This window comes from Rhea pennata, chromosome 2, assembly GCF_028389875.1.
Source record: "Rhea pennata isolate bPtePen1 chromosome 2, bPtePen1.pri, whole genome shotgun sequence".
Taxonomy (NCBI): Eukaryota; Metazoa; Chordata; class Aves; order Rheiformes; family Rheidae; genus Rhea; species Rhea pennata.
This window is the reverse complement of record NC_084664.1, coordinates 44,957,119-44,984,846: the sequence shown is the minus strand read 5'-3', so window position 1 is coordinate 44,984,846 and position 27,728 is coordinate 44,957,119. Positions and strand designations below refer to the sequence as shown.

Sequence of the window (27,728 nt, the reverse complement as noted above, 5' to 3'; positions counted from 1 at the left end):
TTGAGACATGAGAGAGAAGCATTAGCTTCAAGGGCAGTTGCTTCACTAACTGCACAGTGGAGCCCATGCTCTTGTTGTGAGTTTGTAATGCCCCTGGACCCATCTACCTTAGTATTTTTGAAAAACGGCCTCTGCCCCCTTCCAGATGGCTGCTCGCACAGGTCAGAAAAGCGTGGAGGCTTGGCCTGCTCCCACGCAGACAGGTGACCAGCCAGGGTGACAGCCCTGGTGACAAGCAAGCCCACAGCAGAAGCACTATTGGAAAAGCAAGGCTGACCCAGCAGTTGCCCACCAAGCCAGCAGAATGCTGCCTGAGTTTCCAGAAGCCAAAAACCACTCCTGATGTGAATGCGTAGGCTTCACAGTACTGTATCCAGGCAAAATGGTGATGTTTTTGTCATTATGAAATCTGCATATTATTCACATTTTTCTTTTAAGCAGATGCTAGGGCAAATTTTTGCTTATTGAAAATGCCATTGTTTTAATAAAATATGTAGCATCTCCCAGGCAAAAAACAGTTCAGGAGACTTTGGCTAAAAACACACGGCTATTTTTTTTAATATATTAATTTTATACGAAGAGCAACAAAAATGACTACTTCTGCAAGCTTGAAGTGTCAAATTTAGGGTAAGCTCAATCACTGCTAAGTTTGACCTAAAAAAATAGCTTAAATAATCATAAGGGGTGATCTACTTAAATTGTCCTTATTTCCTTACATTTCGTCTTTCCACTCTACCGCCTCATTATTTTATATTATTTGGAAAAACTGCATTACCTACAAATGGAAAAGTACACAGTTCATCCCAAAAGAGAGCCAATAAAACTTTAGTATCAGAAATATTTTTCCTGCAATACATTTTGGAGAAAAAAATACTCTTTTATTTTTCTTTCTCTGTTCAACACTTGCAAAGTTTGTTATTCCTATCTTTTTATATCCTTGTGCTGGTGAAGACAACTTAAACAGTACGTGCAAGCCCTAGAGGGACATAAAAATTAGTTCTAACATTTTTTTTTTAACGCTAAAAATAACTTAAGAGATTCTCTATAAATCAAGGTGTCAACATTTTAACATCTCGTCACACATCTACTCAAGACTGAGAAAAAAAAATTGTAACCCCTTGGGATAGGAGGGATCTCAGATTTCCAAATAAGGCAGTTTCTAGATCTAACAGTCCTCAAAACTGCTTGGATCAGAGCTTGCTATATCCCACACTTCTGGTTAGTGTGACCTGGGAAGAAAATTTCGGCAAGGGGAGAATGGGGTGTAAGAAAGGAGAAAATGAGCAACTGCTCTCATTTTCTTTGACATAAAACCTAAAGGACATTGAGGGTGCAGAAGGGACAGGTTTCAGAGGCTCTTTCACTGGAGCTCTAGCAATGAACAGTGAACATCTCCAGATGAGACAGGCAAATATTTATGACAATTTCAGTTACTTTTCTCACCACAGATATTTGAGCAAACTTTTATGACACAGACCCTCAGCTTGCCCTCAAATGCCATCATGCATACAGGCATCTGTGTGCACATACAGGCAGATAAATGGCACATATTCAGTTCGGTATATATTAACATCATGCTCTTTACATATTACCAGCACTTGAAGTATGGCGACCATTGAAGAGGACAGTTAAGTTCAAAATATTAACAGCTTCTCATTTCCTTACCCATACTGAATATCCAACTGCACAGTGACCGGAATCTGTTCAAATACTTCCATTTGCCAGGAAGTGAAATCTTCACATTAGACAAATATGACACAGTTTGCAGCAATATGCGCATATGGTACACCACCTACAGTTTGCCCAGTAATATTGCTAATATCCCCTGGTGCTGAATAGCCTTAAAACAGCTGCTATTTCAAATAGCTGCTAACAGAGGACTATTTACTTCTTTCTCATCAAGTTGTGTAATTCCTCCCTACAAAATTACACTGGCCTGAAGCCCAGGAGAGGCAACAGTTAGCCCGGACCAGTGAAAGATTTATGGTCTGAAGCATCCTCACTCATCAGGAATAAAAACGGATGAGTAATATTAACTTGCTGGAAAATTGTCTCTATTTTCTTCCATAATACACAAAGAGGAATTCCAAAAATACCAAAAAGCGAATATTAGGGTTGGCCTCAGACTTCTGTGCTTTGGAGGTACGGCTTATTGAAACAACACTGCCATAAACAAAGACAGGAATATAGCTGTCACTGCACTTAATATGGTATTAACTATACTAAGGCATTGCCTAATGCCTCAACAGCAGTTCTCAGCTTTCATAGAACCGTAGAATCACAGAATGGTTGAGTTTGGAAGGGACCTCTGGAGATCATCTAGGCCAACCCCCCTGCTCAGCAGGGTCACCTACAGCATGTTAGACAGGGTTGCATCCAGGTGGGCATTGAATATCTCCAGAGAAGGAGACTCCACAACCTCTGTGGGCAACCTGGTCCAGGGCTCCGTCACTCTCACAGTGAAGAAATTCCCCCTCACGGTCAGGTGGAACTTCCTGTGCTTCAATTTCTGCCCGTTGCCTTTGTTAAACGGTATTTTCTTCCAGGTCTTTTCATCCATTGTTTTGCTTGTGTTTCAGTGAAAGCAACGGGTCTTATCCCTTCTGATAGAGACACTGTATGATAAAATGCCACTCAAGAGAGTGACACTGATGGTGAAATACTGCTGCAGGAAATATTTGTCAGATAAACCTTCTCTTGAGGAATGACTGAACCACTGAAGTTTTATGTCAGCTTAGCCAGACATAAACTTGGCCACTAAATGAAAATTTGGCATCCCAGCATTCCAATAGGCAATTCTCTAAAGCAATCAATAAGAGGAATATCTATCATCATTCCTGCACATAATAATAAATAAAAACTGTTCTCAGTGATCAGTCAACTAGTATGTCCAGAATGTCACAAGCAAGACAGAAGTAAAATCAACTCATTTAAATAATGCTTTTTTTTAGAAAAAGATCATTTAAACTCTGTGTGCGTGTGTGTGTGAGTGTGCATGTGTGTGTCTTTACTATCTTTTATTTTTATTGACACCAGTGAATGAACAGATTCCAATGAAAGGAGTCTCAGTTTGCACCTTTTTTTAAAAAAAAATCTGAATTTAAACTTTTTCCTTGAGAACAATGACAGGAAATATTATAAAGCCTCTGGAACATAGGGGTTCACTCAGAAAGAAAGAAGTTTGAAGACCTTCCTTCAAAATTTTCCATAGGCAAATGACAAGATATTGTTTCCATTTTTTCCCTCTTTGTTATGATTTGAACATAAATGAGTACATTTCTCTCATTAAAAAGATCATCACATTTGCATTCCTTCTATAAATTGGATTTGTAAATCTCTCAAAGAAATGATTAAGTTGTAGAGCAACTATTAAAAAAATTATCGCCTTCTCAATATCAGGTGAAATCATGGATTCATCATTTTTCTTCCAAATCTCTCTGAATCCCAAACAAGAACAACATCCATCAGAATGGCATTTGCCTTCCAACAGACACAAGTATCTAAAAATGACAAAGTCTTAGGTCCTGTGATATCTTCTGTGATGCTGGGAAGCAGCTTCCATGAACAACTCCACTCACTCCCATCAGGGGAGCTTCACCAGATCTCAGGGACCTTTGAGGAGGTCTGTAGGCTAGTTCTCAGGTCTGTGAAAAGCACCTGAGAAAAGCACACTGGCTGTCACTGTGGGCTTTCATTTCACTATGCAGAAATAATGACATTCACTGACATCCTTAGGTTTTCAAGCATGAGGTTCCCTGGGTTTCTTCTCCTTAAGGAGAGATTCGGAAAAATAATACTGCACACTGGGACTCAGTAAATTACTATGGTGAATCAATGCAGGAGCTAGACCAGAAAACGCAGCCCCTCCTCTCCTTCTCTTCTGGCTCATTCCCTCTTTTTTTTTCATGCTAGAGGACTGCAAGCTGCAGTCCTAGGGGACCAGGTGTGATCTTTGTTACTACAGTTGAATCAGTTGAAATTTCAACAGTGAAATTTCTGTACTTGTTTTGTTACCACTGCTATTATCTGCCAGGCACCATAGTGCAAGCATCTTCTCTGCCCTGGCAGCAGATACCCTAACTAAAACAATCTGAAGAAGGAAAAGAGAGGAGGAGGAAGAAATCAACAGCCCAAATGAGACTGTTTAAAATACTGAAAGAATAAAATAAGCTCAGTTAGCAGAAAAATTAACTTGGCAGAGTTCCTTCTTTTGATTTTTTAAAACAGTTCTATCAGAAACATTCCACAGTATTAGAAATACTTCTGAATTTACATTTTGAATAAAATACATTCTTCTTTTTTTTAAAGAAGCAGAAATCCAAACTACAAATGGGACAACTTTTAAATACAGATGCATATGAAAGAAATTGGGCATTTTCACATGAATGTGCTTCCTAAGCAGCTGCAACTTCTGAGAAGAAAGTGGTTGTGAAGAAAAAAATATGCATTTGACCACTGAGGTCAAATTGGGAGAATGATTCATGAACTTCAGAGGGCCAAAGGTTGAACTGATAGACATAACCACAAGTTCAGAAGCCCACATGAAAGACTAGAAACCTTTTTGTCCTACAGAACTGGCTGGAAGTCTAATCTAGACAGTTTTTGTTCATCGTGCTGAGTCACTTTGCTCCCACTTCAATTTAACTGATGAATTAAATGATGAGTGCTGAAGTTTACATGAGTAAAAAAGGATATTATCTTCCTCACAGAGACATATATACTACAATGTAATTTTCCACTGCCACAGTCAAGTCATATAATTAACCCTGCCTTCTTCAGGTCTATGAATCATCTGCTTCTGGGGATCTGGCATACTCATTTTGCCATCAGTCTGGTCCAGTGTTAATTCATCTGTGGATTATGGCTACATCTGCACAATAGATTTATGTGTTACAGTAAATTGGGAAAACTTCTAGGGATGGTTGCAGCACTACTGGAAATGACAGCTCACCAAATACCTGTCAGGGATACAAAAGAGGACAGTAAGCTATGTCCTTATCCTATCCCCAGCATCTGTCTTTATCCACAAGAGAAGACACGGTCCTAACTGCAGAATTTAGAGGAAAACTCTATTGAGCTAAAACCTCTGTGACAACTGACAGGACTTTCTTCAGAGCAGAAGGAAATCCAAGGCGAAAAGTGAACACTAAGAAAAATGCTGGTTCCAGTTTCAGAGAGCAGGTATAATCCAAGGCCTTTATTATGAGTGAACACTGTCCCTTTTAAAAACCTGATCTGATTCTAGGAACAGTGATACCATATAGGTCATTATTTTCAAATCTTTCCACGTGCTTTAGCAACCTGATATCCAGTCACTCTAAATTGGTCTTTGGTATTTGTGTCACTTAAGCATCTTTTCAACATGTCACCCACATGGACTGTGTCTTGTGTCATGAAGAATTTTTAACTCATTTCTCTGTATGTTCATACTTATCTGCCAGTTGTCTTTTCTCCTTCTGTTTTTTACTTCTGTATAAGGCTGCTCTTCAGGTTCGACCCCTCTCTTTGCTAAATTAAGCTTTTGCTGAACAAAAAGAAATGTAAAATACCGACCAATGTCTAGTATCATGCATGCTAAATACGCAAAAAATGTCTCTGTGCATGGTTTCTGTATGCAGGCACTACTGCGTAACTGGACAGGTCTGGAAATTGTCTCCCAAAGAAAATAATAATGATTTGTCTAGGAATAAAATACATCAGCCCTAGATACAGAGGACTATGGAGCACAACTATGTAGTATCTATCTCCTTGAAGCATAAAAAGAAATCTGTGTGTGAATTATAAATGCGCCCAGAACACATCTTCTAACTATTTCTAAATGCTTAGTGCTAGTAAAGAAGGGGCAAATGGCACCAGGATCAGCTGGTTAGACCCTTCACTGGTACTAATTGTATATATATATATATATATAAAAGGAAATCTACCAAACTACTTCATTTATGTTTTTCTCTCCAAATTATTGTTCGCATTGGAGAGAATTGTGATGAGCAGCAGATAAGAAGAGAAAATGCTAACAAAAGTGACATACCCAAACTACTAGTTCTTTTTACTTTTTAAGAAACAATTAAAAATATGCTTAATTCTTTAGACATTTCACCAAGAGATCTTGAAAGAAAACAAAGAAGAAAGTGGGAAGAGAGGGAAGGGGAAAGAATGGGGGTTAATCGCTTGGCTAGTGAGAAAAGAAAAAATAACCCAGATTACAGAAGCAAGAAAAAAATCAATAGACGAATTACTGGTAGAAATTAAGGTAAATGGTTACAGACATCAGATAAAATTCATTGATCAGGGGGTGGTCACATTTAACGGTGAATGTCTACTGGTGACTTTAATGGTGATATTTCCTTGCAAGAAAGATAATACAAATACATAAATGGTCTACATTTTAGAGCAACTTCCAAATTATGTCTCAAAGGGTTTAAAAATATTGGATTGTTCATCTCAGAAACTGAATAAAAAACAAATCACTTTGGGCTGACCAAATACAGACAAGCTACCATTTCCAAAACTGTTCTTTCTAGAAGAATGTAAACAATAAAAACTAACTTTGCATTGATGCAAAGCATTTCTTTTCTTTTCACTTTATGTGAGATCTTTCCCTTTCTATCAGATAAATTTCAAATAAATCCTCACTTAGATATGCATTTCAAAAGATTTTCATTTCAGAATAATCAAAACAAAGCTTCAGTAAATACGCAGTAAAACATTAAATTTACACAATTTAAGTTGCAGTTTTTAATCCAACCTGACCTGAATTCATAACTACTGTTGATTCCCCAGTTGCATTTTTAGCTAATGATTTTTTTTTGAGGAATGTCACCCAACTCTAGACATGTCAATTGCAATTTAGAGATAAATTAAATCAAATATTTTACAGACAGAATTTGAATACGATTACCTCCCTCACCATCTTTTCAATATGATCTTGTCAGGGAACATTTCAGAACAGTGCTGAATTCCTGTCTTGCTTAAACTAGCACGAATCAGAAAACAAAACTTATAAACTTGTGCAAAAATGGTGCCAGTTATTACAACAGAATTTCACAAGAAACATTCCTGACATTTGCAGGCTTGCATTTATCAGACTGTACATTTATTGCACCTATATGTTAGATGCATAATTTGACAGCCTTTTGAAAAGCCATCAGTGATCCAAACCCTCAGATCCTTGGTCTGGAATTTGTTGGCCATCATAAATCTTTAGTCAAGTGCCTTAGTCAATCTGCTGAATATTTCCCGAGGCTTTAAAGCAGAGTGGCAGGATGAGGATTAGAAAATGCTGCACAAGGTTGTACGTTCTTCACTGATTACAAACACCCTTTAGAGAGAAACCCCAAGTAAACCTACCTTCCCCCTCCCCCAAAAAAGCCCTAGAGAAATTCAGTATATTCCTAAAGATTTCACTTGAAAAGGCATAGAACTAGCTGTACCCAAATTCCTAAGCAGAATTAGGAAATAGCTAAAATTATCAGTCGTGCTTTCTCAGTGACGATGCTTCCCAGCTTAGGGCAGTGGGATGTGCAGGCAGCAAAGCAGCATGCCAGGGGCTCAGGGGGTATAGGCAGCTCGGGGCAAAATGCTGCATTCAGACACTCAGACCATGCCACTGCCTCTCCAAACACAGCAAAAACAATACATGGGAAAAGAAACTTGCCTTTTTTTTTTTTTTTTTTTTTTTTTCCCCTCTCAGCAAAAGACTATTTCTACCCTGAAGTGATAATTTCAGGCCAAATTACATTGCTGCTAGGAGTTCAGTGGTTGTATTCTGCGAGAGGATCGGCCAGCCAGAATTTAACAGACAACTACGGTATTTCTGTATGGTTATGAAGCAATCTACAAAAATGTATGATAGGAATAAAATTTGCTATTACATTCTGTAGTGTGGCCTGAAAACTTTACCACAAGAAGTAACCCTCTCTTATTAAACTCCACACAAGCTCTCCACAAAAGAGAGCAAAATCTTGGAGAACAGCATGGCCAGAGAGGTAACATTGCAGCAATCTGTTCTTCCCCACTAAATCTCCCGCCATTTCCCCACCCCCCGTATCCAAGCATCCTGCCCAGCTGTCTGCTTCTACTCTCATACTCCAGTTGGAGGCCTGCAACAAAGCTGCTCGTGCCACCGCTCTGGAGCTGGCCCTCCTGCGTGGTCATCCCCATACACATGCAGCGCAAACACTGCTCAGACTGCGGGAGTTTTCAAAATGCCCTTCATGTAACTATCCACAAATGCAAATGCTTATCGGAATAACAGCCAAATCCATCTTAGTCTAGATACCATATCACATGGGATTTAGCCCGGGTGGAAATACTGAGGTGCAGTCTCTCGGACACTATTTCAATACTCTTCTCTGGGGAAGAAACCACGAAAAAGCAGAGATGCCAGGAGTATTTTCAGCTTCCATCTGTAATCAGACCTATGACACTTATCTTCTTAACAGTTATTTCTCACTATTCACTGCCTGTTTTTTTTTTTTTTTTTTTTTTTTTTTTTTTTTTTTTAATAAAGAAAATGAAGTTGACAAGAATAATAGTAGGAGGGTTACCTGAGTGCTGAGAAGAACTCAATGATTCGTCTTGCTTAGAGAAAGATCAGTTAAGGACAAAGAGGTAGAAAAACTCAACTACATATAAAATATAGGATTAATTCCACAGAAGGATTTGCTTTGGAAGTAAGAGAATTGTATGACAGTGTGGAAGAAATCTAATAAACGAGTGACTTACAGTAAAAGACAGTATGCATTATTGTCTCCAGTGCTCCAACTAGTAACACTCAATGTACAGAAAAATGTTAACCAAAAGTCAGTAAAATCTGAGAAACCATATTTCTACAGAGCACATTTCCAGCTTGAAATATTTGTGAGTCCCCATCTTTGCAATCTTTCCAAGTTTGCAGATTATACTGTGACGACAGCTTTGTAGTTTGATAGTTGACTACAAACAAGAAGAAGGAAGGATGTCTCCCAGCACTGTACAGTAGTTTTTGCACTTCCATACTATTAACACACTAAACGCACACTGCCTCTAGCTTATAAGGATTCCACCGTCCTTAGTATGAGCCATTCCCTGACAGAGCAGCAAATACACTACATATGGTGCAATAAGCTCATACTTTGAGGCCGTATGGCATAACGGTGGCTTGGTCGCTTTAACTTTACATTCACTTGCTTATTGATTTGAACTCAAGGAAATATAGAACAGTGAAGATAATGTCTGTAGTAGCATTTACTACTTAAATAGGGATTTAGAAGCTGTTTAAAGTATGCATTATTGACCTTCTGGAAGGGTTGTTTCTACTTCCTAGATGTCTTTGGTTTTAGAGCCTTGTATGCTACGACCTGAGTCTACTGCCTGAAGTACTTCCAGGCTGCTCATTCTTTGGTAGATCCTTAACATGACAAACCATAATGGCTCCTAAGCAGACGTCTCCATTTTTCGAGTCAATGACCGCAATGAACCTTTGGAGACTACTGCAGTCTCTTGTAGCAAATGTGGCTGCCACGCTGGCACTTCAGTCCACAGAGCTAAAAATACTTTGGGGCATTTTTGTTGGAACACTGTACAAACCACCTTGCTGAAAGGAGCAATTTTTATGCTTTCAAGAAACCATTCTGTTTGTTTTAGGAGCTCACCAATCGTGCTAGACTATATATGTCACAAACTAATGGTCCAAAAAGTATCAGCTGGCAAATCAAGTAGTTAGGGAAAAGCAAAAACCTTCTAGAAACAACCAACTTTGAAATACCAAGTTGTTTGCTTTTTTATTTGCTTTGTAAAATTAAAGTAAATATAGCAGAAAAAAGGAAAAGAATAAACCCTCTGATTCTAGTAGGCCACAACTGAGCAATGTATTTTTTTTTCCTTTGAAGTCTCGATCATAAACACAAAGAATGGGTGTTTAGGATGGAAACACTTGTAAATCCTTCTGCCTTCATTGCTATAACAATGTACAAGAAGGTACTATAACCAGATTTACCTCATTTGTTCAAGTGTCTTTATCCTATAATAACATTCAAGGAGAACAATCAAACTCTTGAAGAATCAAAGAAATTCTTCTCTTATTTCACCCATATTTGCAGTCACTTCATGTGCAAGTGCATGGAAAGGAAATTCCAGTAACAGACTATTTACAGCAGAGCAGAAAGTAGCTAAGCAACTGTTAGGGGTTTTCTTCTTCTTCTTTTTCTTTTCTTTTTTTTTGTTTTTCTTTTTCTTTAATTCGTACATATGATGGAAACAAGCCTACTGTAAACTGTTTTGTCTGGACAGAATAAAGATCCCAACTCAGATAAACTTTTGGAGCACTTTTACATGGACCATAAATCTAGATGGGCAAGTACATCTTTCCATTCTGTATCAGCCCACACGTTCCATGATGCTGTTCTACTGCCAGAAAATATATGGAAAACATAATGTTGCTGCACTGCTTAGGTGTAAATAGATCCTTGGTTTATAACAAGCAGAAAACATGCTGGCGGCACATCGGTAAGAGAAGACTGGGTTCAAGTCTGGCTGCAGACAGCCAGTTCGCTGAGTGACAGGGCTGGGGACAGTTCCACACCCAGCTCTGAAATTCCCTTTCCTCTGACTTTACAGGATATGTAATACTGTAAGCCTCCCTCTGCCCCCACTTACATACTACCGCTCACTTTTTCTGTGTGAAGCTATTGTATTTTGTGTGCTGCTTGATTCCTTCACAGCCCAGAAAGGTAGACCTCCAGGTCTGCAGCTGACTTCTCCCAAGCCCCTGGGAAATAATTGCCGCGTGGCACTTACCTCTCCTTCTCTGGGCCACGGCCTTCCATTCTGTGTGTATTTGCTTTGATTCTGACGCTTCTTTTGCCCTCCATCAGCAAATTTGCACAGCAAAGGCTCAGTGGGCGCTGTGAAGACAAGAAACCCAGTCTATATTAGCATCCCCCCCAAAGAAAGTGATTATACCAGCAACAGTAGTGCTTTGTAATACTGATCTTTTGAAGTAAAATCTTGCCTTCTGCAGACATTTTTCTGCCTTTTTTAGCCTCGACTCCACTGGCAGCTGTTCTTCCAACTAAGCTTCAAAAAATATATACTGGCAGCCCTTAAAAGAATTTAGCAAATATTGTTGAAAAAATAATCAGCCTACGCAGAATGTTAAGTTGCTATAGCGGAATAGTAGAGTCAGGCATTAGTTCCAGCTAAGTTAGACATATATTCATGACCAGCATTAGTGTAAGGATAAACACTGCTTTACTAAAGCAGCTTTATGTTTTCATTGTAAAAACTTTGCAAGAATCTGTTTAGGGAATGTGTTCTCACTATTCTTGTGTTTCTCGGCACTCCATCCTTTAAAATCTGGGTAACTAGAATATAATAAAGACTTCTGCGAAGCACAGTCCAATTAGCTTTATTTTCCTCTTAACTCCTCTTTTAACAGAGTTGGCAGCTAAGCACACCCCCTTCCTCTCCAAATGAGGTCTGTCTGTAAGAATATAGTAGTGGTGGAGGCTGGCACCCCACTGGACAACGTAGATTCGCAGAGCCACAGACCCAAACAGGGAGCTCACACTAGAGTCCCCTCCTGAAGAAATAAGCACGCATCAAATGGGTGCAACAGGAAGGGAACTCAATGTCTTGGCATCCTTTCCCATCTACCCAGCTTCTAAGAGCCTCCTAAAATACCTTTCAGCCAAAACCTTAGCTTGCTGACGGGAGTGGGCCTTTGCTGCCTCTTTTCTAAAAGAGGTGCCAAATTCTTCATTATATATAAGTAAGGATTGTCCTTTATTGCCTAGATCAACTGATAGGTAGATTACAGATGGCTTAGTTCAAAGAAATCTAAGAACAGTATTTCACATCAGAACCTTTTCAGGAACTTTGGGATTTTTCATAGGAAAAGGGAAGAAACATAACTTTTCTGTTATTTCTTGTTTCCAGAAGGGTAGACATGCCAAAAGAATAAAAGAGCAGAGTTATGAAAGAAAAGATGCAGTAAAGGGGTTAATCAAGCTGCTTGCTTACTTATTTGGAATAAAAATAATTATTTGGTTAAAGGATTAGTTAAGTTCACACAGTATTAAAACCAGCTCACTTCCCTCAACCCTTAGTTACAACTCAAAGTGGGCCAGAAATTGTAAATTAAAACTGTCATCAATTGAAAACTGTAACCAAAGAGCACATGGAAAATCTTGCATCAAAAGCACAATTTCTCATTGGGACAGGATAACTTTGGCTACTCCTGAGGCTTTATCAGCTTTGTTTTTCATTACCATTTTACCAGGCTAGTAATTTCCAAGGTCACTAGAAAGTAAACTACAGGGAACAATCTGTTATTGGCAGAAAGCTAGGATGTGTGACCCCTGACATCTTTCCCCACCTCTGACTTGGATTATTTTGTCCTATTTTGGCAGAAGCAATGCTCAGCCAACCATTTTAAATTTAAAATAATGAAGGTTTAAAAGCATTCAGGTGGCTGTGGAGATCCTCTCTGCAGATGGAGAGATTTTACGGGACTGATTACCCTGCGCTTTCACCAGTTTTACTCCACAGTGCGATGCAGCATAATTTCCAAGTGGTTACTTACAATTCACTTTGATATGATTGTGAGGGAGGTGCAGGTGCAAAGATAGCATTAGAGAAAGACCTAATAAATGTCACATCTGAAGTTCAAAAGTTTTTGGTTTTGAATGGAGCAACTATCAAGCAACATACGGCAGCATTAGGAGAAGTAGGCAAAACTCAATCTGAATGTTGCACATTTACATGTGCCATGATCATCTGCTAATGCACACATGTGGTACTAGCCATTATACAATATGTGGAACAGCAAGCTATGAAATTATATGATTTATGACACATCCTTTCTGTGCATTAGCCAACTGCAAATGAGAAGCTGTTGCCATTTCTGGACTCCCCAGTATCTAGCATTACCATCTGACAGCCCCTTATATAATAGTTTCAACCTTCGTAAAGTGGATGGAGAAGAAACTATTACACACTGCTGAACAAACCTGTGAAACAACTTTGCTTCACAAAAATTTGTACTGGCTTCTCAGGAGGTTGGGGAGGGGATGGAAAAGGACAAGGTACCATGTCCTTCACAGGCAGATTTCTGCATGGGAAACTATTCCTCTACAGCAAACTGAAAAGAGTTCTGGGGAAAAGATCGACCTACACAGACCAACAGTAATATAAACAAAAGGATCAAAAGGAAAAATTCTGACAAGAAGAGAGAATTCTTTTTTTTTTTTTTTTTTTGGAAAACACAGGTATGTAGCATACTTTATCCATCAAGACAGCAAATGATCTTGTTACTCTCCAGTGATGTCCATCTCAATGGCTTGTCACTGGGAATAAAACTATGGTAATTGACCTCAAAATGTAAAGAAATCAAATTAATATCATTTATTCTATCACAACATATGATAGAGAGTCACAGACTCTCAGGAATTCAAACGTGTTTCTCTGATCCAAGCACACAGAAGGTCTCAAACTTTTGGTGTACTTCAGCCCTCTCGAAATCCTTTGAAAGAAAAGTTCTCTAAGCTTTGCAAGACCAGAGGCATATGAATACTTGACATGAGTGTAATCACTCCTACTAAACAAATACGTAACTACGCAAGATACTGGAAATAACATAACCCATCCCACCATATCAGCAAAATTATTTCTAAGTAGAATTCTTTTTGAATGGTTTCATGAAACATCAGTAATGCTTTAAAGATAATAAAATTTACTTCAGACAAAGAAGAAAAAAATCACAATCAGGTATTATGGTTATCAATTCAGAAAGAAAATATTTAAGAACTATTCAAACTATAGCAACATTATGTGAATAGTATCAAAGCATGGCAACAGAAGTGGGATATATTACCCCCAAATACTTAAAGGGGGAGGAAGGAAAAACAGGGAATCTTTTAAACCATTTTTACTTTTGCTTTCTTCCTTTCCTGACAGACACTCTGAATTTTTACCTTTCTCTCTCTCTCTCTTTTTTTTTTCTGTATGAATATATAGACTGAAAATAAATGCCAATGCCCTAACCTCTTCTCTCACCTTCTCTAGTGCTGACTTAATAGAAAACATAATTTGGATATCTGCACGTGTTTATATTTGGAACTGATAAGTACATCTTATTGTAAGGTTTTTGATAGCCTCAAAGTTTCAGGCATGTGTGGCATTTTGATGTAAATCTGGAAAATCTGCTCTTGGTATTTTCCTGTCAGAAAAGTGAGAATTGATTCGCTCTCAACGAACTCCAGGCTATTCCATTCTGATAAACTCTTCAAGATAGAAGGTATTGCTCTTTCTTTGACTTCTGCCTGACAGCAACAAATACAAATATCAAGAATAAATAACAACCTTAACCTGAACAAGGTTCATTAAGCCATAACCTATTTTCACAGAAAAAAAAATAAAATAAATGCTTGCTGTAGTTCCCATCCAAAGTCTGCTCTAGTTAATAAGACAAATAGCCCTGGATTTGGCTTTCAGTCCTGAGAAGGAAGCAGGATCAAATTGATGGTGCTTATAAACAGCATTTGCCAAGACACTCGGGGTTGCTCTAGGAGAAGGCAGCGGTGGCTAGTGTTTGAATGCTGTTCCCATGGAAGTCAATGGCTAAAATCCCATCTTTCTATAACCAGGCCCTGAGTTTCCTCTAAGAGTTCGGTGAAGGTGAAAGAGAGAGACTGGCTTTACGTCAATCAAGCCTGTCGATATTGCTGGAGTCCCCTCAGGGGATCAGCTGCTTCTGCTCCGCGACATGAGACAGACAGACTGGGCAGGCAGACAGTGCTGAGTGGCCGAAAGAGCATTATCTCACCAAAAGCAACACTGGTATTTAAAATGGGACAAAACTTTTAGATGGAAGGAGATGGGGATAACAGTGACCCTTTTAAAATCTTGCAGGCTCCAAAATGTTTCATGCCAGGAATGCAACTTCAATTAGATTGGAGAATTCAACAAAAATAAAAGAAAATTTCTAACTAGTTATGAAATGTCATTTCCTTATTCTTTCATTTATCTGAAAGCAGATACATTTGAGCTTTTTCATATGCAAAAATGTATATATTCATGAACATGTGCTTCATAAAGGAATAAGGAAGATAAAAGGTGTCATTTCCACTCAGTAGAATGCAAATGGAATTTTGTTGGTTGCTTCAGTGGTTCTTTTTCAGGTGCTCTGATACTTTTTCTATTGCTAGAGGTTGCTGAAGAAAGCTTGTCCTCCACATCTTCCTATTCATAGTTATAAAGCATTATCCGTCCAGCAATAGCAAGAATTACGTACATAGAAAAGTAGTACCAAGAACATACTAATATATTTCAGCTGATTCTAGTATGAATATTTTTGAAGACAGAATATTTCTCAGCATGTCAGGAAGAGCCGAATCTCTTGTTATCTTGGGCAAAAATAAAGATAACACTTTTAGTAGAGAGCCCAGGAACAAGTGCATTCTGAACATTCATGCAGATCTTTAAATCTCTAAATTTTGTTACTGTGAAGAAAAATGGATAAATCACTGCTGTATCACCAAATGGTCAGCATGTTGTCAATGATCTTTTCAAAGTATATTTTATAAGAGAAAATTGGATTAGCTTATTCAGCCTTGATAAATTCTCCTCCACAATAAAAATGAGCAGAGCAATAGTTGAGTTCACAATTACCCCAAATATTCAAACTGATTGAGTTCTGGATAACTATTTTTCTCTTTTACTCCCTCTCAAATTTTAAATATTTTGATAACATTTTCAAGTACAAATCAAAAAAAAAAATCTGATTGAAACATCTATATAAGAACCAAACCCTTTGCCTGCCACAAATCAATCAGTTTTCAGTCGTTGCGAAAAACTTCATCCTAGACTAAAATCAAAAGTACTTGGTAAGTAGACCTAGTTACTCATACAATATTTCAGATAGAGACATGAAATACATAAAAACTCTAGAACCATGGCAGAACAGAACAAATTAAGGTTCTCATACTATATCTAGGCTCATATGGATGTACTCAGTGGGACTGTGGTGTCTTTAATATCCTCAAAGTTTATTTAGAAAATGAATTTTAGAGTTTTAGGTCTTAAATTTGTAAGAGTGTCAAGACTCCATCAACAGAGCAGCTCTTTGTACTAGGGAGTCTACTTGCTTCACGAAAAGGTCACTCACATAAGATTTTAATACTTATTCATCCCAAAGTAATAAATATGCAACTCTTCAAAGAAGATTTGAAACAGAACTGTAGCTGTTCTGCTCTTGGAAAATTAAGACCAAGAATTGCAAAATATGGTATGTGAAATGCAAAGACAAAAAAAGGACATGCGAGGACAAACAGCACTAGCTGAGTAAGGAAATCTCAAGCAAGGAAATCTCAAGTAATCAAGCAAATAAATCCTGCATGCAGTGCCTTGACTTGTTGAAGGACAAAGAGTTGATCATTTTGTGTAGTAATAGATTTTGCCCCAGAAGTTCATGCTACTGGATGTGAGATGACAGGATGGACCCTAACACATATACATAAAAATATAATGAAAGCACGCTGTTACACATTCCGTAATTCCTTGCTGCCCAGTCTTCAGGTAAGAGCCAGAGCTTTGACACACACAAGCATCTGTAAATAACGCACTGTGGGAGATGATGTCTCTTGAACTATAGAAACAAGGTCAAGCAACACACAGCATATTTGTCACCTCTTCCAGCAGGTTTACAGTTAAATTTAGCTGTACATTTTTCAGTGGACTTACACAACTGATTATGAAAGTAAGAAGTGAGTTAAGAGTGCATTTCTATAGCATAGCACTTCCACTACATAGTTGTGGAAAATGGAGAAACAGCTTTATATAACAGAAAAGCACCCCAAAGAAACAATTAACAAAGGACATATCTTTTTGGCTATAGATGTACAGTATGTTATAGCTTAAGTAATTATCTCTAGTTCACCCCTCTGTCTTCAGAAATGGGATACAATCCTTTCATCTCTTTGTACAATAATTAGTTCCAAAGAGCAAGAATATATTAGAAAAGGAAGTAAAACCCATAGGAGAAATAGCATGTCAAGCATAAAGTTACTGCTTCTATTCTATGAAACAGAAACTGTTTAGACCAGGTTAACTGTATGCATATGTTGGAGAAATAGCATGCCAACTGCTAAGTGTGGTCCAGATTTTGTTGCAATCAATGGAAACACCCCATCTACTTCCTAGAAAAGCTATACTTAATCATATCATTGCAGAAATCCCCCAGATTTGTTAGAGCTGATCAGAAACTATAGTTACCTTTCTAAGAGAAACTGCAATCTGTTAAAGTTTGTTTTTGTTCAAAAACTATATATTTTTAAATTTTCAACACAATATCAGTCCTAAAAGTGTCTGATTCAGGTCTATTAAAATCTTCTATCCTAAAGATGCTCATAAGCGGAAACCATCAGATTATGATACAAAATATTAACTAGATATTTTATGGAGATATGATATACAACTATGCTTTAATATGGTATGGAAACTTAAATAAAATGAAATCAAAATAGTAAAGCTGAAAGGAAATATTAAAGCAGTGCTGCCATGAAATAATATAATAGTCATTTTTATTTTAACAAACTCCTTTTCTCAACCAGCTCTAGTGTTGGCTTCATGCAGGAGAACCTGAATGGACAAGAAACACATCCAGAGCAGAATAATTAATTTTTTAATCAATAACTAATTAATATACTGTACTTTAATGTTAGGTTTTGCCTTTATTTTAAACAAAAGGCCAGAACTGGAGCTCACAAAAGCTGAAGAGAGACTCTCAGTGACTTCAGTGGGATTTGAAGTATAAATGCAACGACTGTAAAAAAATCTTTACTGTTAAGTACTTCTATTGAAAGCACTTGTATAGATTTTGGCACCAGCCTCCGTGCCATTCAATAGAAGAGATTTCAGAGTGCAGCAGTTCCTTTTCTAGCCACTTTGCTTTCGTGTTTAATGTTATTCTTGAATTAACAGTACAGCATTAACATCTGTTGTCTTACTATCCAGTGGGTGAAGTTTCCATTTATAAGGGCTAGAAACTCTATTCAAGCTAATACAAGTATGAATCCAAAGCAACTCCCTAAAGTCAAACGCACATTTGAGGTATCTGAGCAAGAGCAGGGTCAGGCCTGTGATTTTTGCTAGGGAAAGCAGCTTCCTCAAACACGATGATCCAGCAATGTTCCCTCCTGCTGGGGGTCAACTGGTGGAAAGCTAAAAAATATCAGCTGTAATTCATCCTTTGTGCCCACCGATATGATAGCTTTTCACAACGGGATAAAAGGGAAGTGGGGATCTTTGAGCAGTGATTTGTTTTGTGATTCTTAAACTCCTCAAAGAACATTTACAGCAAAAGAGGGTGCCCTTTTATTGAATGTCTGTTTGCAGAAATCATTCTATCCACCTTAAACCTCTGTTTGATAGTACACTAGGACAGGATCCATAACCAACATAAATTTTAGGTATATTATTTTAATGTGCCAATTATATAATCTGGAATCTGGCTTTGTTAATACATCCTGCAAAAATACTATGATAGACTCCCTTGGATTCTTGCCTCACTGGAAGAGCCACCATGTACTCAAAAATTGAAACAGAATTGCATTTAGAAGAGGAGTATTGGCTACAAGTATTTCAAAGCACTTTACATATTATCTCTGAGGCAGATAATAAACACTGAAACAAACAAAAATGTTTTTAGTTAATGCTATTAGCCTTGCTCAGCAATGCTCCATGCTGCTTAATCAGCATTGTTAAAGAGTAAATGCTTTAAAAATATCAACTTGCCTTTTCACATCTGAAGAATTTTTGTGTGCACCGTATATATCAGAGCTCCACTTTATTATTCAAGTCAGAGAAGAGCTTACATAGTCCTTCTGGAAACTTTGCACGCAATTAGTAGATTAAGGATATGATGTGCAGTAGGTTCCTATCAGAGTTTTTGCCCATTTTTAATAGTTGGCTAGTGAACAACAAACAATATTATATAGATTTTGCAGATGCTGATTATTAACAGGGATTCTGTCTTTTCTTTTTTCTTTTCTTTCTTCTCTTCTTTTCTTTCTCTTTTCTTTTCCCACTCTTGTGCCATTGCCATCTTGTACAATTACTGCTGCAGAGACTTATCAAATGACATATATTTGGGTAGGAGGTGGTACCTCCAAGTGAAATGAAATAATGCCAAACTTACTTAAAAAATACCCCTGAAAGTATTTTAAAACAGTTTCATTTACTGTTTTTTATTGTGATTTCCTAGACCATGATTGACCACATAGGCATACAGTTCTACCATGTGTGACAAGGAACCTAGGAAAGCTCATGTGAATAACATCCCAAGGCCCAGTGCAGTTGATGGGAATACTTTCATTACATTCAACTGGTCTTAGCACAGACCCTTAGCCTATGCCTTGTGCAAGAAATAAATAAGACAGCAGTAATGTTGAAATCTCTTCTAAGAAAATTTGCTTTCTCTTCCTCCCTCCCCTCCTCTGTGTCTTTCTTTCAGTGCCAACACTCAGAAATTACAGGTACTATTGTTTTACTGGGTCTTTAAACTTAAAACTGCAATCTCTTCATATCAGTAATAATATACAAAGAAAGTCAAATGAACCGCTAGCCTTTCATCAGGAACAAGTTTACTGCAAAAAACCATACAGTAAGGTTCTGGTGGCTTACTGTGCTGAGAGTCATCTCAGACAAACATCAAGGCTAAAAGTTCCTATGTTGCAGTAATGAAACAGAAGACATCTGTGTTGGACCATTTGTTTAAATAGGTAGAACCACCAACCTAGTGCATTCACTTCATCCCAGTGTATGACTCAAACGCTACTGCCCCAACTTACACACGGTATACAGCTTCTACCTGTAGCTTAACCTGTGGTCCTAGGACTCTACGGGAGTCCTAGCTAGGAGGAGCAGCTAGGAGGAGTTAAGTGAAAGAAATCACCCTCTAAATGTGAACCCCAAATCATTCTTTAAGACCCATCTGAGACTACCCTAATGACCTTTTAGGAAGAATGTACTTCATATACCTCTTTGCCCTCTCCCATAATCTCAGAAGTTATTTGTTTGGATAGAAGTGGAGATCTTGTATTTCTTACTGTTCAATTATTAAGGAACAGCAACAAAGTCAGTTCTATGTGAAGGGCTCAGCGATTTTTAAATGATCTCACATACTGTAATTTATAATGGAAAATCAGGTACAAATAGTGTGAGATGCTTTCTAGTTCCCCTCTAATGGAAATAAAATGAACCCCTGGTAATGGGTGACCTTACTTGCTTCTGTGGTCACCCATTTTACTTTTCAGTGTTCTCTTTAGTACTCTCAGGAGAAAAGAGTAAATGCAAAGCTTTTATCTGATGATGCTTCTCAAAACAATAGCTCTGTGCTTCTGCTATAAAATCTATTTTTACTATTCTCATAAACTAATGTTATCGATCACTGAGATTTTGCTATTATCCTACTAAGAAAAACTTAGTTGTACTGACAGCCCACAGACAAAATGATTGGAATTTATGCAGTACAAAGAATTAATTTAGGTTCCCCTAATACAAGGCTATTTCATGTACCTATTTAATTAGTATTTAATTATATAAATGGTACATTATCATCACATTATTCCTTGTCTGTGTGACACTGCTAGAACTAATACTATGAAGAAAGGAAAAATCATTTCAAACATTTGTTTTCAATATGAAACAAGGAAACCTGGCCAAATGTCTTATGTTAATACAATGATTTCTTTCCACCAGAATAATGATAATTGCTGTACACAGACATCTATTTTTGACTAATTAAGGTTGAGTCTTGGCATTCCCCGCTCACACTCCAACATATGTATGCCATTAATGTGCAGAAGAGCTTATGCAACCCAGCGTTGAACTGCATGGGGAAAAAATGCTTCAGCTATGACCATTAGCTTATGTGATTCAGACGTGCATGTTTGAACACTACATTTTGTTTACAGATTATGGGGAAAGAAACATCTGTTGTGTCTTTGTGAATGGTCATTGTAATAAAAAAGTTAAGTGAATAAATATATAATGTTTCCATTATTTGCATTCTCCATATAGCCTATTCAGAAGGAAGAGTAGAAAAATCTTACGACAGGAAGACAGACTTTGGTTCAGTAAAAATGTGCATGGTCAAAGCAGCAATATGACCTTGCCAATATGACAGCAAAGGCAGCATACTCCTAAAAGCTCTGATTTGTGTGGATACATGAAATATTCCTGTGTAAATGAAAAATTAATCCCAATTTATAGTCAGCTATCAGTCTGCTAAACAATTTAAAATATTCAGAAATATTCAGACTTTTTCTCAGACTGTTTAATGAAAATCCCTTTATTTAAATCAGTTCTAATTAGCACACATTCCAACAATAATTACTAGGTGCAGAAGCAAAAACTCTAACCATTTGTAATCTAAACCATAACTGAGCACTATAATTGTACCACTACTGTGAGAAAGAAGGAAAAGCTGAAGGGAAAATTCTTTTTACTGTTATTGCCCTTCTTCCATTTTATTCCTCTGCATTCGGTAAAAGACATAATGTATATGTCCTAAAACAAGCTAGTGTGCTAGTTAAGTGCTAGTATTGCCAATTCCCTCACTCAAATGCAGGAAGACTTTTAGAAGTGCATTTGACCCTAACTGGTCAGGTATGGCTTACATAGCCCGAAGTGTTTCTAAGACCTGTGACTGACAGATTCTTAAAGGCAGGAGCTCATTCCACTGTGGGAGAGAATATCCAAATCGCTCCGAACACTTTGGACAACGTAATTACTGTGTAGCACACAACCGCACTCTCGGCTCTACCATCTTCTTCTATAAACCAGCCCCAGACAGACTACTTAAAAAGCAATATATAACTAAGGAGAGGGAAAAGGGAAGTTTTCCCCCCGACAGAAGGGACGAGCGCAGCCATGGGCCACACGAACGCCCCAGCTCTCCGATTCGGAGCACCAGCTGCTCCCCAACGCGATGCCCATGCCCCAGCTCTGCAGGATGGACTTCTTTCGGGGGCAATGCAATGGTGGATCTTACTCATACTTACTACGACATAAGGAAAACTTCTAGCTTAAAAAAAGCTTTATCATCATCTGAGACAAAATCCTGGAATATTAAATAAATAACACAAAACTCATTCAAAATTTTCAGGTGCACAGCTCTCAGCTGAGTGATGGCCTCATTGTTTTGACTCTTAATAATTCATACCTCAAGGGTTGTATGAGAGTCATGCTCCTTTGCCACAGGTCCAAAAATTAGAAGAAGAATCTGATTTTAATGTTAAGATTGGAAAGAAAAAAAAATCCTCTACCCTCTACCATTTCATCTGAAAATGCTGGTATAGTAAGAAGAGGAGCAAGCCAAGCTCAACAAGGAAGAACATGCAAAGAAGAAAAAATGGTACAGAAACAGGAAAAGAAAAACAGGAGAAGGGAGAGGATTAGTTCTGAACTGCCCTTGAAAATGTTCTAGCTTCATACAAAAGCATATGCAACAGATGTCCTTATTTATTCCTGCGTGATGACAACAGGCCTTCACAAGTACAAGGACTGCAGCGAGAAAATATTGTAACTAAAAAAATAAGCAAGACAGGCTAAATTTATGTCACTGCTTATACAACCAACAGAATGAGAGAAGTCTACAAAAACTGTGTGCTTTTATTTGAAAAAATAGACTGAAGACCTGCTCCGTTGCATTATCAGGAACTCTATGACTATGGATTATGGAAGACTATGGATGGTCTCAGTGTACCTGTATGGCATCAAATGATGAATGAAACTGAAGAGACCATAGAGTTTCCTCCAAACACAAAAAACAGGCCTCTGTTACCCAAGTCAGCTTAAAAGTTTTTCTCAGAACTCTACAGAAAATCCAAAAGATGTGCAACAAGGGATAAAATCAGAGTTAACTACACGGTAGATGAAAAAGCAAGAACCTAGCTCATAAATAAATTACATTATGAGAAACAGTCATAGAAACCTCTGACACTCAAACCCAACTATTCTCCCCATTTGGGTGGCATCCCTCTGCTCCCAGGCATGCTGATGCAGCTCTGCTTGCATGATGGGAGCACTGTGGGTGCAATGCTGTTCAAAGCCTGATTGCAAGCGCACAGCAATACCAGACTCCAGCCTGACAAAAGCTGTCTCCAGCTGATGTGAAGCTGCAATTTTCCTCAGAGCAAATGATTTCATGAATCAGCCAGCAGGGAGTGACAACATTCTGTTGCCAATGACTAAGTGTATGACCTCTGGGTTGCAGTTTCCACCAGTTTAATAAGAGTCCATTGCAAACATGATCACATTTTTCACTGCTGTTAACAGAGATGCTAATCTGGCTCTCAGTTTGTCTTTTTTTTTTTTTTTTTTTGCCTTTTTTTCCAGCTTTATTGCTTACAATTTAGTATTTCCCTGGAGACCAAGAACAATGAATACTCCACGTTGCTAATAAAAGTTGAAGACAACACAGTAGAGTAAGAATTAAAGGGAAACAACTTTTTCCACTTTGAGGAATGTGACAGGCCCAGCAGAGACCTCCGGGCTCTTTTCTGCCACAAGAACAGCAGCTCAGTACCATTCCTATTGAACTTGGCAGTCTTGTGCAATACTAATGGACAAAAGTAGGAGGGGGAACTCTTTCTTTCTGGAACATTTTCTGATACAGATCCAGAATGGGAAGAAAAATCTCACAGTCCAGAGGATGATCAAAAGAAGAACGATCAAGGTTAAATGTTCAAAATGCCCATCAGGGCTCAGGTAAGGAAAGAATAATGAAAACACAAACACCACCTAAAGTTTTAAATATTCTCCAAATGCTTCAGCCCAGATCTACACGCACACATGCTCCAGACACACAAACCGCAATTCACTGAAGTCAGTTTTAGTGCTATGCTATTAACCCAATAGTATAGTACTGTGCTGCCTTATGAGACTTGACTCTACCTCCAAAAAAGAGTAGAGAGTAATTTATTTCTGGCTTTAATAGCAGCCTTGAGGAGGGGAGTAAAAGAAGTCTAGACTTTGTTCAGCATCACAATCCCAGCTGAATCTTAAAGCTCCTAAAAGAATCAGCAACAAACAGTTAAAAATGCTGCTGCTAAGCTACATTCGTTAATTTGTTATTCGTATGCAGCACGATTCCTCTTCTTGGGCTGCGACCAATGGGGAGGACAGAGCCTCAGGCTCTAAAACTGAGCTCTGCATTGAGAAGGAGGAACTTCTAATGCTGGAGATAAAAAGGATCACTGCTATTAGGACTCCATGCCAAGGGTGGGGGGAAGCGTCATTGAACAGGCCAGCATGGACTGGCTGGTAGAGCAGAGGATGAAAAATGTTAGATTTCTTGTTTCCACCTTCGTCTGAGGTTCCCAGACAACAGGACTACTTGGACATGTGCCATATCATTACTGCGCATCCATCCAATTGGGTATCCAGTGGAAGAGAGCCGTATTAGACTTCCTGGAAACTCACTCATTAGCTAGCTATACGGTATGTACGCTGCATTTTCCTTTTTATTATTATTTTTCTAGTCATGACTTCCTGGACAGAAATAGAAGCACATATGACATGTGATGCAATCACAGTGACTCAGGGCTCAGCCTAGCCAGTCTGCATCCGGACTGTACCTGCCCCTGGGAAAGCAAAGAATGACAGCACATTTGGGCAAAAGCTCTTGCTTTAGGGTGCCCTTGTGCCAAATCAGAATAAAGCTGCGCATTTGCTCTGAAAAGACTTACTTTAAAACACTAGAAGAAAATTTTATTGGAAATGGTCAAATTGGACTATCCCAGCTTGCTTTTATTATCAGTTTTTACTGCATTCACATAACATGCGAAATAAACACAAAATTATTTCAAATTTAATCTTTCTTTGTAGGAGAATCTTCTCATACTGACAGAACTATTTTTGTTTACACGATGCAACATGCACTAGACTTGCAGGATTGGGGTACAAGCACACTTATATTTTGCTCCAGCACACTTCTCAAGCTGTGTCACGCTCCTTCCAGGTAAGTTCCTCTACCACTTTTCATGCACTTAGTAAGGTTTTTATGGTGCTCATCACTGACTTGGTTTGCAAACACCTCGCAAGCACTAATGAATTCATTCTCCCAGTAGGCAGTGAAGTATTTTCTTTATTTCCCAAACTCACCAGCTGCAGCACAGGGTATTGCAAGGTGTCCAGTGTTACACAGACACCGACAGCAACTGCGTTCAGACCTCCTGAGTACTTGTGCAATGATTTATTCACAGGACTCTCTTCAGCCTTCAAAGAGCTTTGCCTAGGTGCCTTGTTTTCTCAGTCTCATTTCTTAATGCGCTCCATTTCAGAGAAGATACCATTTACCAATTTAACCTTACCATGCCATCATCAGCTCACTAAAACGCTTCATTCTGCATTGTCCATTTTAAGGACAATAAGGAATTGATGCCATTATAGCTATACATATATACATTTCTCTGTGAGTTAGTGTCTGTGCACATATATTTATATAAGTTATCAAATACAGAACATCAGAACAGTCAAAATGAACTTACCTAAACCTGCAAACAAATCTTACGTATTTACTATAACATAAGGCTCACAGTCCCATATCCCTAGAGGGCAATGTCACCTAATAGGTTGTACTCATTTCACTGTCATCCTCATATAAAGCCAAAGATGATGCTCACAAAGATTGCGAGGACAGACAGAAATAAGTCTGTACTTAGTATAATTTAATTTAGCTAAATACAGACTGTCTCTGTTTATTTTCAAGAAGTTTTAAAGCTTGATTTTAAGAAAGGCAAAGTACAGCTGATTACTCAAAATATGCCTACCTCTGCAAATCTCGGGGATTTTCTGGCTACATCCCCATGTCAAACACAGTCTTAGGCCCAAGTGAAGAGACAGTTCAAGACACTGAGGCCTTAGAGAACAGCATACGCAAATCTGAACGTACATGTAAGAGAAACTCCACGGGAAAACAGAATGGTCGTGCTTTTTTTTCTGTATTTATTGCCTCACTGCTACCCAATCAATATTCTTCTTTGTAAATTCCAATTTCCCTTTGGCAAGGTCCGCAGCTAATGCCAGATCTCAGTCCACATTTAATCTCAGTGTCGTTCAGCTTGTGCATTATAGCTTTGACAGCTCTGCTCTCCTCCACAGGCGAAGTAAAACTCTCATTTTAACAACAATATGCCACCTCTGAACAGCAAAATATGGTGGGGGGATTAAGTTTTCAAACAAAGCTGCCAACAGTGGGACCACAATGGAAGCCGTGACTGTTCAACATCTTTTAAAACCAGAATAATGCTATGTAATTGCTTTATTGATGGATTTAGAAGCCCAGATACACTCTCTGAAATATAAAAATGTAAGCTTCTGCTTTTTGTTTCCTTTTTGTTTTAAATGATTGATAATTATTTCACAAATGTCTTCCCCTGACATTTGATTTGCTAGATAATACATAAACATACAGTTTCTAATAGGTTTTCCAGCCTTTTAACCTAATTTCTTTTCTCATTACTTCTCATTTCATTTCCAATTCTGATATAAAATCTATTTTCCAGAAATTTTTTTGTGATCCAAAGCTCTCCTGCTTTTATAACGTAAGTTATAATATTTTAAAATAAACACACAGTCAAGATGTGAGATAGCAGAGAAGAAAAATCAACTCATATTCTTAACTTTCTTGTTTCATGTCATCCTTTTTAACACACATTATCTCCAAGATGGTTTCTAAACTACAGTTGAAAATGTAACCACGATTATGTTTACATGAACCTTTAAAAAAATCCTGCCACATGAAGAAAGTTGACTGGGGACAAAATAAGACAGCCCAGCTTAAGGCTGTATCTATTCTTCTGTCATATACTGACTGGCAAATGTTACTCTACTGCAAAGATTTGTTAACTAATTAATGATTAGGCAGATCATGGTGATAATCATTAACAAACGCAAATCGCATTTTCGTATTTTTATAATACAGAGGGAAAAAATAATGGCCAGAAGTTGGTGGACATACATGAGTATGTATAAAACAACACAAAAAGTCTCATTTGTAAAGGAAGAGAAGCAGTGAGTAAATATTCCACTAAACTCACTAATTTCAGTATCACTGACTAAAAAACCCCATAATTAATTTTCCATAAAAACATTTACGTTCCTTGAAACAAAATAGGTTCAAATATCCATTGTTGTAAGTGTATCTTTGGGGCTATATTTATTTACCCCAAGTTCCTCTGAATGAAGAATTAAACTGTTTTTTTCTTTTTTGTCTCTCTCTACTAGTAGAAATCTGTTGAAGTCAGTGTGACCACTCGTTTATTTATCTTATGGACCTCAATGTCTGTCTGCCACACCATTCATAAGTGCATGAAAACACAGGTCAGCTTTCTAAAGACCACTTAATAGTTTAAAATTAAAGGATAACTGCCTTTTTTTTGGGGGGGGGGGAGGAACAGGCTCCTCTTTCACTAAGAGTAAAACATATGTTTTTTTATTGAAGATTTTCAGTATGCCGTCTGTGTATCATCATTCTTTACACAAAGATCCACTGAGATTTCCTAGTAGTCTATTAAACAAATTAAACATGTTTTTGCATTGCTACATTATTCAAAGCATCACTCCCATGTTTGAAGACTCAGAACAGAGGAAGTTTTCTGTAAGAGAAGTCTAAAGAGAACACCTCTGGTCTGCTTTTGAACCCGTTTTTCCTTTCTATGACTTTTTTTTTTTTGAAGGTGTGGCTG

At 37.9% G+C, this 27,728-nt stretch overlaps 1 protein-coding gene across 8 annotated transcripts in view; it reads right to left on the bottom strand.

The window, feature by feature from the left end:
* The window catches only part of RBMS3 (RNA binding motif single stranded interacting protein 3), a 700,426-nt gene that overhangs the window by 80,443 nt on the left and 592,255 nt on the right, over positions 1–27,728 (bottom strand). For all 8 annotated transcript variants that reach the window (XM_062569353.1, XM_062569354.1, XM_062569352.1 and 5 more), the window contains one exon: positions 10,777–10,883. In XM_062569353.1, the coding sequence (XP_062425337.1) occupies positions 10,777–10,883 (107 nt within the window). The remainder of the gene's footprint in view (positions 1–10,776; positions 10,884–27,728) is intronic.